General features: G+C 59.3%; 1 protein-coding gene across 3 annotated transcripts; it reads right to left on the reverse strand.

Annotated features, from left to right (window-relative positions):
• Positions 1 to 2,258: 2,258 nt before the first annotated feature.
• Positions 2,259 to 10,975, reverse strand: SLC30A3 (solute carrier family 30 member 3). Of its 3 annotated transcripts, none has more exons than XM_008162319.3 (8): positions 10,741 to 10,975; positions 6,168 to 6,331; positions 5,603 to 5,749; positions 5,368 to 5,521; positions 4,621 to 4,819; positions 4,267 to 4,372; positions 3,874 to 4,008; positions 2,259 to 3,035 (listed from the first exon to the last, which is right to left on the reverse strand). In XM_008162319.3, exons 1-8 carry the CDS (start codon positions 10,833 to 10,835, stop codon positions 2,887 to 2,889), a joined length of 1,149 nt encoding a protein of 382 aa, XP_008160541.2. In that variant the 5' UTR covers positions 10,836 to 10,975; the 3' UTR covers positions 2,259 to 2,886. The 3 variants fall into 3 exon arrangements, with proteins under 3 accessions (XP_008160541.2, XP_027996033.2, XP_054584433.1); XM_028140232.2 differs by lacking the exon at positions 10,741 to 10,975 and adding an exon at positions 7,995 to 8,051; XM_054728458.1 differs by lacking the exon at positions 2,259 to 3,035 and adding an exon at positions 3,173 to 3,456.
• Between the last annotated feature and the right edge of the window lie 265 nt (positions 10,976 to 11,240).

Raw genomic sequence — 11,240 nt, forward strand, 5'->3', positions numbered from 1 at the left:
AGAAGACCCTTCTTCCGGCCTCCGACCACCCTCCGACCTCTTCCACTCACCACCTTGGGAACCGCCTCAGCCATCTCAGCCTCCAAGACCAGCGACACCTGTTTTTGATCTTAACTCCTTGTTGCCGAACAACCATGAGCCCCCAAACTCAGTGATTCCCCCGAGGCGGAGGCCCCGTCAACCGCCTGGCTGACCTGCATCCGCAGGCCTCCCGCACCTACCTCTCTCTGGGCTTCTATGTGGGCCCGAGGACGTGGCTCTGGAGGGCGTGGGCCACTTCTTTGGTGAGTTGGAGGAGAAGAAGGGCAGGGCGCCGAGCGTCTCTTAAAGATGCAAAACCAGCGCGGTGGCCGCGTTCTCTCCAGGACACGCTGGAGCCTCCCCAAGATGAGTGGGCAAAACTCAGGGCGCATGGAAGCCGCCATGGCCTTGGAGAGGAGCCTGAACCAGGCCCTTGTGGACCTGCCTGCCCAGGTTCTACCTACAGGCCCTCGTCTCTGTGACTTCCTGGGGAACCACTTCCGGGGTGAGGAGGTGAAACTCATCAGGAAGATGGGCGACACCTGACTCACCTCTGCAGGCCGCCGGCCCCCAGGCTGGGCTGGGCGAGTAGCTCTTCTACAGGCTCACCCTCAGGCACGACCAGGAGCCTGTGGAGCCCAGAGGCCTCTGAGGGGCCCTCTGCATCCCCTGGTGTCTGGCTTTTGCCTGAGCCTCTTTCTCCCTGAAACCACTAGCCATCCTTTTAACCACCCTGAGCCCTCGCCCAGGCTTGGACAACATGGAAACAATAAAGCTTGGGGGGGGCCTGGTGGGAGTGAGAACCAGCTCTGCTCCTGCCTCTGTCACTTACTGGGTGACCGTGGGGAAGCCCTGTTCCCTCTGAGCCTCAGCGTCCTCTTCCTCATCTCGCAGGGGCGGGGCGGGCAGAGGGACTGCGAGCTTTGTGAGGTCTTCCTGCCTTGGACAGCCTGTTCCCTCCCCTGCAGAGGGACCCAGCGCTGTGTCTATAGTGGGCCTGCAGCGTCGGGCTGTTCATAGGTGAGCATCTAGTCCTCATTTCCCCCAGCCTCCATTTCCTCTCTTCCCCGCCCCCATCCCGGCGCTCGGGGCCTGTAATCAATGAGCCGTAAAATGGGAAAGTATCAGGAACCAGCAAAGCATGGAGAGCAGCTGGGGCAGGGGCAGCGCGGCTCCCAATGGGATGGGCTGCCAGCCTGTCGCCGTGGCCCAGCCTCCCACGTCCTCCTCAGGCCGCCGGTGACTCAGCGGGCCCCGGCCCCCAGCTAAGGATCGGAGTGGGGAGGCCTATTTCCGACCGGTCCAAGGCCTGCCGTTAAAGAGTAACGGAATCCATGTGTGCTGACGTGAAAAGGTGCAGCCAGGGTGTCTGAGTCATGAAAGCAGGTTAAACAATAAAGCGGTCCCAGTGAGGTTATTAATAGAAGTGTTTGCGTAAATAAAAATATGAGCGGGGAGTCGCCACTCTGGACAGCAGCTACCTCTGGGAGTAGCTTACAGGGGGCAACATTCACATCCGACTCTATACACATTTCCTCTGTTGAACCCTTAAAACAAGCATATATGTATAATATGCTTTCATAACAAAAAGGAGATAATTTTATAATAAAGTTACTTCCATTGCTGGGTGGTGGGGGAGCCGGGCAGAAACGCGCGCAGGCTAATAAAGAATGCTGCCTGGGGCTGGGCCTCGATCAGCCGTGGGGGGAAGGCCAGAACTCCTGCCGGTCCGCAGCACTAGATCTAACGTCAGAGCACAAACAGTTTGGTTTTTTAAAAGCAAAAATCAATTCCTCAATGAGTCTGGTTTGTCCGATCAAATCTGTCCAACTCTCTGATTCTGGAGGCGGAAGGGAAGTAACTGTAGAGGCCCTTGGTGTCCGCAGCCCAAACCTGGACCCGCGGGTGGGCAGTCGGGGCTGAAGGCCCCGCCCCCGGCCCCATGCAGCTGAGAACCGAGCCCACATCAGCACTGGCACTGGGGTCCAACCACGCTCCCCCCCGGGGCCTGGGGGAGCCTCTAGGAAGGACTCCCAGGAGCCCTTCGCTCCTGCCAGGCTGGCGCATGCTGAGGAGGGAAGGTGGGAAGAGCCTGTATCACCGGGAGGTACATTTGGTGGTGGGGGTGGGGGTGGGGCTGTGGAGGGCTCGAGGGCTGTGGAGGGCACTTGGACTGTCGGATTCTGTCAGTATTTCCCGCCCCGAGGAGTCAGCACGGGCTGAAGGATGCAGTGAGACACACTTTATTGTGGAGCTGCAGCGGGGTCCTCCCTCTCTCTGGGAAAGCCCAGGGCACAGCACCAACAGAGGGATGGACAGACCCCCAGAGGGACACATGGACGGTGCAGACTCATAGAGACCATAGCGCAGCCACACAGGCACAGAGAGACACAGGCCACAGCACCGAGAAACACACACACAGACACACACAGACAACACCACAGGGCCAGCACACACGGACAAAGTGCAAGTTTTGGGGCTCCTGCATAGACAGAGCGAGGGCCACGTGGGGAGGGGCCCCTGCTGACCTCCCCCAGGCCTAGGCACACCCAACAGCACACAGACAGGCAGATGCCCCAGCCAGCCGGCCAGCCTGCCACACAGACAAACGAACGGCACGGGAAGGATGCTCGTGGCGCCCCAGACCGTGGGGAGCTGGGACCCCCAACCCCCACTGCACTGATTCCCTGCTCAGCCCAACTCCCACCCCACTCCCCCTTTGCTTTGGTCTTGCCCACTGGGGCTTGGGGCTGGGGAGCTGGCAGGTGGCAGGAGGGAGAGGAAGGGGTAAGGGCCCAGCTCAGTCTCTTTGCTGAGAGCCTAGGGCGGAGCCGGGCCTGGCAGTGGGGAGAGGGCAGGGCCAGCTCAGGCTTGGGGAGGCTCCTGGCAGCGCAGGCACTGGTCCATCCCGGACTGGTACTGCTCAAGCTGCAGGGTGCAGCTGGAGAATCCAAATCGGGAGCAGAGCCGGGAGGTGGCTTCGGCCAGGACAGCATCCGGGTCCGCAGTGGAGTCTGTGGGAGAGTGATAAGAGACAGCAGGTCCCCAGGGGAGCCGGGAACCAGGCCGGGGCTGAGATAAGGACCAGTGAAGGGGGACCCAGGAGCGTGCACAGCATTCAGGCCAGGCTTCAATGGGGAGCTTTATTTGCTTTCCGTGTTGTATGAAAAGCAAAAACACGCCAAAGAAAAGGCTGGAGAGACTCACCCCAAATCGACCAGGCTAACACTCTAAACTGTTCTTATTTTTCTATTCTCTTCTGCTCTCTGAGTATCAGTGTACAGCTGTATGTCAGCAGCCAGGCCACCCGATTTTCCGGGACAACCCAGATGTTAAATGTTCTGTCCCATTGCCCATCTAGAGCCATCGTCAAAAATCCCACAAAGTATCATATTTTTGGCATCCAAATTGCATGTCTCTGATTGCTTCTTGCATCTGGAAGAAACTCAAAAATCCTTTGTCAGCTTGTGAGTCACCATATATATTTTTAATAGTTGAATCATAATGTAGAGATAATTTTATATTCAGCCTTTCCTTTTAGCATTATACCATAAACAGTTTCCCTAGCTGCCATACAGTATTCATAGTCATCATTTTTAGTAGGCATGTGGTATCTCTGAGTGGAGGAGCTGGATTTGCCTAACTGTGCTTCATCACTAGCACCTACCCAGGTAGGTACTAGTGATCTTGTAAAGGGTTACTAGTTCCCTGCACTACTTTGGAGAGGGTGAGAGAGACAGAGAGAGAGGAGAAAGACAGAGACTGGAACAATCTCAGTAATTCAGGCTATCTACCTCTGCTTTGCGGGGGGAATGCTTCTAGGAATAACTGGCAGGGCCAGTGTGGACTCACCGATGGCCAGATGTGCAGAGGCAATATGGTAAGTGAGCGTCAAGGACCACATGTGCAGTTCGTGAGTTGCCTGGACTCCTGGCACTGACAGCAGTGTATCCCTCACCGGCTCAAAGCCCACATTTCGGGGGGCACCTGCAAGCAGCATCCACCAAGCCTTACTACTGGTGCTATTCCTGCCCAGGGACAAGTCCCACCAGACTCCCCCTCCCCCATTCTGTACCCCCTCAGCCTGTGACCCCACAACTCAGCCTGTGCCTGAATCCTCCTTCCAGCCAGAGGCCTCGTGGCCCCGGCCTTCTCCCCACACTCATCAGAGAAAAGAGAGGCGCCCCGTGCTGGAGTGAGGTCAGAGCGGGCCCAAAGGATGGGGAACAGTGGGGTCTGAGTCACCTTCCATGAGGACACGGAGAACATCTCGGAGGGTGGGAGCCGTGGACCCAAGGGCGCAGATAGAGAAGAGGAAGGTGCTGATGGGATCAGCTGCCTTGCACTGAGGCTGAGACAAAGAGAGACCCCTAAGCCGGAAACCAGGGACCTTTCAGAGGAAGATCTAGGGGTGTCCTAGACAAACAGGACCTAAGAGGCCCCCTGAGAACCCTGCTCAGGGGAAAGGAGCCAGGACCCCAGGCAGGGATCCTGGGGAGCCAGGAGCTGGAGTGGGGAAAGGAGGCTGTGGGCCCTGGGAGGGAGGGGATGGGGGTGGAGTTGGGGGAGGAAGGCTGGGACAGGCCTGGTGGACAATACCTTGAAGTAGATGAGGATGGAGGCAGCCAGCACCCCAAGGCTCTGCAGGAGGTCCCCCAGTACATGCACAAAGGCCGCCCGGACACTGGTGTTCACCAGGGGCAGGTGCTCCCCGGACCCCTCCTCCAGCGGTGCATACTCAGCCCCCCTGGACCCATGGCTGTGCTGGGGCCCAGCCTGGTGCAGCACAACGGCCATTCTGAGGGGGAAGCAGAGCAGCTCAGCCGGGGGGGGGGGGGGCCCGCTCCCAGCCTCCTCTCTCCTCCCCCTCTCTCCTTCCCCTCTTACCTCCCCATCTCTCCTCCTCCTCTCTCCTCCCCCTCTCTCCTCCCCCTCTTACCTCCCCCTGAGCTCTTTCTCCACCTATATTCTCCCTGTGTTCCCAGCCCCAGGAAGAAGACAACATTGTCCAAGAGAGAAAAATAGTGCAGCCCGGGGGCAAGAATAGAGCGCATGGTGCCGGAGATTTGAATTCAGACGCCGGCCCTGCTACTTAAATAGCTGTGTGGCCTGGGTGGTTGCGAGCTTTCAATGCGATGATACTGATGACAGTCCCCAGCCAGAGTGGACTGCTGACTGAATGTTAGGTCTCTCCCAGTTGTCTCTCAGGCATTCCCAGGGCAGACTGCTGGGAAGTAGAGTTTTGCGTTGCCTGTCTGCCTGGGAGGGGAGGACCTGCTCTCCCCGCCTGGAGGAGGGCCCCTTGCCCTGAACCCCACAGGGTGCCTGCTCCATACTGGACCGTACAGCAGATTGGCACAGACTGCGATGCCCGCGGTCACCAGCATGGCGCCCCCCTCGATGTGGTAGTCACTGTGCAGCAGGCGGATGAAGGCCAGGTACAGGAGGATGCCCGTGACCATCCAGAGGGAGATCACAGAGGCCAACGCCCCCAGCGTCTCTGCAGGCGGAGACAAGCGATCAGAGACCCGCCCGGGACCCTAGGAGGTACCCGCCGGCAAGACTCAGGCAGGAGCCATACCTGAGCGATGCCAGCCAAAGGTCATGGTGCGGGTGGCTGGACGGGTAGAGAGCCAGAGAGAGAAGAGGCTGCCTATCATGCTGCCCACATCTGCCAGCAGGTGGGCTGCGTCGGTCATAATGGCCAGGCTGTGTGCTAAATACCCACCTGCAAGGGAAAAACAATGTCCGTTCTCTGGAGAGGCGTGGAAATGAGAGCGGGGGGGACCCCAAAACGTGAGCTGTGATTTTTCACTGGTGATGGCATTCCAGACCGCTTTTATTTTCTTCTTTTCACTCATCCACATTTTCTAGTTTTTCTACAACGGCGTCTTGATAACAAGAAAATCGGGCTTTGGAAAGAGCAGTTATCACAGAGTCCAGCCCTGGACCTCGCCTGGAATCTCCCCTGCTGCTGCCCTTCACTCTCTCCCATTTCTGGATCCCTGGGCACCCACCTCCCTAGTGCCAGCCACCCCCCCTCTCCTCGGCACCGCCACCCCCTGGCGCATCCCGGGACTCTGAGTGGAGCGTGGCGTAGGCAGGTGTCGGGATGACGGGGCTGGAGCAGCAGCTCTCCAACTTACCAACCACCTCCCCGGCCATGAAGACGCAGCACACGGCGCAGGCAACACAGAGCTGCCTCTGCGCCCGCAGCCGCTCAGGCGTGAGGCCGGGCTGTGGCAGGGGGTCCCTGTGGCAGTGGAAAGTCGTCTCCTCCGATGTGGACTCCATGGGCTCTGTGAAGAGACTGAGGCGGGCACCATGGTTCAACGGGGGCCCGGCCCACGGGCTGACCTGCTCCTCACTCTCAGATCCTGGACCCTGCAGACCGGCTCCCTCAGACGTGGCCCATCTCTCGCTCCTTCCCGAGGCCTGGTCACACCCGGGGCCTTGTGGACAGAGGGCCACACGAGAGATGGGGCCTAAATGAACACCCAGATCCTAGCCTTTCTTTTCTTTTCTTTTCATACACATTTCCCAGCTGGAAAGCACCTTAGAGATGGGCTAGTCCCGTGGTCGGCAAACTCATTAGTCAGCAGAGCCAAATATCACCAGTACAACGATGGAAATTTCTTTTGAAAGCCAAATTTTTTAAACTTCTTCTAACGCCACTTCTTCCAAATAGACTCGCCCAGGCTGTGGTATTTTGTGGAAGAGCCACACTCAAGGGTCCAAAGAGCCGCATGTGGCTCGCGAGCCGCAGTTTGCCGACCACGGGTCTAGTCTAACACCTTATTCAAGCAAGTGGAAGTGTGAGGCATCATCTATTTGACTGACCTGGAGCAGTTACTGTCTGCTCCTAAGGTTCCCGTGCAGATGCAAGACAAAAAGGGTCCTGGTGCTTTCTGTCTGGTAATGGCAGCTAAGAGTGAATGGGGGACACAGTGGAAAAACATGGAGTTTTTACAACTCAGAAGTTACCTTGTAAACGGTTGAGCCTATTTTATTCCAAAAAAGAATCTAAAATATGAGTTTACAAGAGAAGCGTTGGGAAATTATTCCCTTATACCCTTGCCTTCTAATTCCACTTTTAAAAGCTTTAGGCCCTGGCTGGGTAGGTAGTTGGTTAGAGCATCATTCTGATATGCCAAGGTTTCAGGTTCAATTTCGGGTCAGAGCACAAACAAAAATCAACCAATGAATGCATAAATAAGTGAAACAACAAACTGATGTTTCTCTCTCTTTAAAATCAATTTTAAAAAATAATAGAAGCTTGCCCTGGCCGGTTTAACTCAGTGGATAGAGCGTCGGACTACGGCCCAAAGGGTCCCGGTTTGGTTCTGGTTAAGGGCATGTAGTACCTTGGGTGCAGGATCCTGCCACCCAGGCTCTGGTCGGAGCACGTGCAGTGTGCAGAAGGCAACCAACTGGTGTGTTTCTCTCACACCGATATTTCTCTCTGTCTTTCCCTCTCTCTTCCACTCTCTCTGAAAACCAATGGAAAAATATTCTCGAGTGGGGATTTAAAAATAAAAATTTTAAAAATAAAAGATTTAGGAGAGGGAGAGGACTTACGGGAGCCGCGCAGTGAGTGGTAGAGCTGAGACAGACACCATTTCGTGAAGAGAGGCACCATAAGAAACACAAAATGAGCAAATCATCACACGTGGCCCTTCCTGGTCTCTGGGAGCTTTTGGTGGATGAGACAAACGTCTACACCGGAGGTAGCGACAGCCCTTAGAGCATGTGAAGTGCTATCAGGGCTCAGAGAGAGAGACATCGATTCCAATAGGGAAGTCGGGTTAAAACAGGAGCAGGCACCACGAGAAGGGCCTTGAAAGATGGGGCGGATCTGGATAAAGAGGCCGCGTGCTCACCAGGCAGAGGCAATGTGAAGGGCAGGTGGTGTGAAAGCGCGTGGCAGGACTCAGCACACGATCCTGGCCTTAGTGCCTCCCTCCCAGACCCACCTCTTGTGCCTCCACTCCCAGAGCCTTCACCTTTCCTCTCTAGACATGCGGCTGAAGGGTAGCCCTTTAAGGGGGGAGTGGAATGTTGGGACCCAAAAAGTCTGAGGTTCCTGGCACAGAGAACTGACGGCCAGATTCCAGAGCTGGGTTGTCATGGGGAGGGCGGTGTGCAGACTGCTGTGGCTGCCACGGTAGCGGCAGGAACACGGGTTTTGGAGCCTGCCACACGTTAGCTGGCCTTGAGTCTGACCATAAGCACCCAGCAGAGGCCTCCCGTGACAAATGAACGGGGCTGAGGGCCTCATCTGGGGTGCCACAGGCTGAGCTCAGGCTGGCTGAGTTTTAAGTCCATTCGAGCCCAATTCCCACCCCCACTACTATCTACCCAACCCGAACCCCAGTAAGAATAGAACCTTCCACAGAATAAAGGACCTACATACAGGCCTAGAAACACTCCCGGAAGTGTGACAGGAACGCCTAGGAGTGAACACGAAGGCCCCAGACAGAAACGCGATCACAGCAGCACGGTGGCCAGGGGGGCCTGGAGCCTTCCGGCTGAGGAAAGCTCCGCCAAGCGACTGAATTGAGGTGTGAGGGAAGAGGGGGGACCTTTGGTGTTTGCAGGGAAAATTCAAGTGCTGGTAGGTAGGTTGATTAGTTGGCATTTCCTTCCGAGACTTAGAACCTGGACATGTAGGATCCTAGGTGTGTTTCCAGAGGAGATGGGGAGAGGAAGGGTGGCTTTCAAATCCATCCTCGTTCAGTGAGGTGTGCCAGGCAGCGTACACAGGCTGAAGCTGGTCTAGCGGGAGAGACAGATGTGTCGCCAAGGACTGACTAAGCCAGCGGTTTGCCGCTCTGTTGGCTAATGAGTTTGCCGACCACTGTCATATACTACCCTTTACCTCTCTGCACACAATATGCCACAGTTGCCTAATCCTCACAGCTTCCAACTACACGGTAACATTTAGTCTAGTCCAGTGGTCGGCAAACTCATTAGTCAACAGAGCGGTTTGCCGACCACTGGACTAAGCAAGGAGAGGCTGGGGCCAGGGGGACTGGGAACAAAGGACTTTGGAGCACAGGGGAGGGAGAACCACAGAGGGAGAGATGGAGAAGGTGAGGCTGGGGTGGAGAAGGGGAAGCCAGACGCATGGAATAACAACGGCAAGACATTCCGCTTGGGGTTTAAGTGTGAAGAGCCAGGGGGAGGAAGAGGAGGAGGCATAAAAGGGGAGACCCTGATTGACGGAGCATACCTTTCCCGAGCCCTGAGCCCCCCTTGCTGACGGACCAGTTTGGCGGGAAGAGAGGAGAGGAGATGGAGGGATCCAGACCAGACCAGGCCAGAGGCTCCCTGTGCAGCATTTCAGAGGAGGGGCGGGGCGGGAGGGAAGCGCCTCTTTCAGAAAATACTGCAGGATTTGGTGACTAATGGTCAAGTGAGAATGAAGGTGAGCAGGGAGTCCGAGATGTGGGTCTGAAGAGCAGAGAGAGGCCGAGGGGCCTTGGGGCCGTGGTTTAGATGCCTTTCCTGGTCCTGTAAGGCCCAGTGCAGCCGGTCGTCAAGGTAGCCACCCATCAACAGGCTGCTCCCTTTTGTTCGGCAGGAATTGGGCCCTAAAGCCCTCACTGTGGGTGTGGGTGTGGGTGTGGGTGTAGATAGGGGTGCACGCTGTTCAGAGAGAAGGGAAGGCAGTTTTCTCCCCCTCGCCCTCCGAAACCCTCAACAGACAACAAATAATCCTGAGTGGGGTGGAGAGACGGAGGGAGGGGAGATGGTCTGCAGCAGAGATAAGGGGAGAGGTGCCGGGCCAGGGCCGGAGGCCCCGCGGTGCCCAGGTCTGCAGTCCCAGCTCACGCACGCCCCCGCCCACCCAGGTTGCAGCCCCGCCACAGAGAAAGATCCAGAAACACAAGGAGGCATCACAGCAGAGACAAAGGGAGAAGGGCTGGGAGGGAAACAGAGAGACGGGGGAGATGAGAAAAGCGACAAACGGACGGTCAGCCAACAGACAAAATGGCCAGCGGAGGGGACCAAGGAGGACCTGGCTTGGCCGCTCAGAGACCAGGCGGGCCGGGCCGGCGGTTCGCGGAGGCGGTTCTGCGGCCGCCCCCGGCCCACTGTCCCGGCCGCTCGGCGCCTCATTTCACACCTCGCCGCCCCCGGCCCCGTCTGTGCGGAGCCGGGAATACCCCCTGCCGCCCAGCCCGCACCTGCTCCTGCCTCGTCGCCCCCTCGCTTCCCGGAGCCCGCCTCCCTCCGGGGGGCCCGGGAGACCCGCCAGGAGCCGGGCCCATCTCGGCCCGGGAGCCCACGGCCGCCCGGAGCCCCCGCGCGCGGATGGGGGGCCGGGCCTGCAGCCGCGGCTCCGAAGCCGGGCGGAGAGGCGCTCCCGCCGCCGGGGCCCCGGAGCAATGCGGACATCGGGGCACCGGCGCGGACTCCGGTCCGACGGGGGCAGCGGCTCGCGGGGAAGCCCAGCGCGGTCGGGGCGGCGGAGGGTCCGGAGCGTGGGGGGCGGGCCGGGCAGCCGTTTCGCGGGACCGGGAGAGAGAGGGAGGCTGGGGGAGAGGGAGGCGGCGGGGTCCGGGCTCCCTGGAGGGGCGCCTGGACCCTGGGGCCGCAGAGGAGCGAGCTCGCGCCGCGAAGCCAAGGGAGCCGCGGTGGGTGCGCTGGGGCCCGCCGCGCCGAGGGAGGCAACGAAGGGGACGGGGCCAGGCGGCTGGCCCGGGGCTGTCCTACCTCTTCAGGCGCAGGCCGCCCCCGGCGGCGTCGCGGTCCCGCGGGCTCACCAGGCGAGTCGTCTCCGAGCCCCCCGCGGCGGGAGCGGGCTCCATGTCCCCGCCGCCCCGACCGTCCAGGCCCCGCCGAGGGAGGGGGAGGCGCAGCCGGCCCCGCGCCTAGTCCCAGCGGCCCGCCGACCCCCGGGCTCTCCGCGGGGCAGCGGGGCCACCAGAGTGGAGGTCTCTGCGGCGACTGTGGCGCGCGGAGTCCGAACTGCGGCTCCCGCGGCCGCTGCAGCCCCGCCCCGCGTGGGGCGAGCTCCCCAAGCCCCGCCTCCAGGCTCCCCGCCCGTCTCCCCATGCCTAAGCCCCGCCCCCGCAGCCCCACCCCCAGATGCGGAGCCCCACTGCCCCGCGCCGGAGCCGGGTGGGGGCACCCCCGCCGGGTGCCGAGACGCCTAATTTCCATAGCCCCGCCCCTCTGTGGCTTAGCCCCGCCCCTCCAAGCCCCGCCCACCT

Source organism: Eptesicus fuscus, chromosome 16, assembly GCF_027574615.1.
Source record: "Eptesicus fuscus isolate TK198812 chromosome 16, DD_ASM_mEF_20220401, whole genome shotgun sequence".
NCBI lineage: Eukaryota > Metazoa > Chordata > Mammalia > Chiroptera > Vespertilionidae > Eptesicus > Eptesicus fuscus.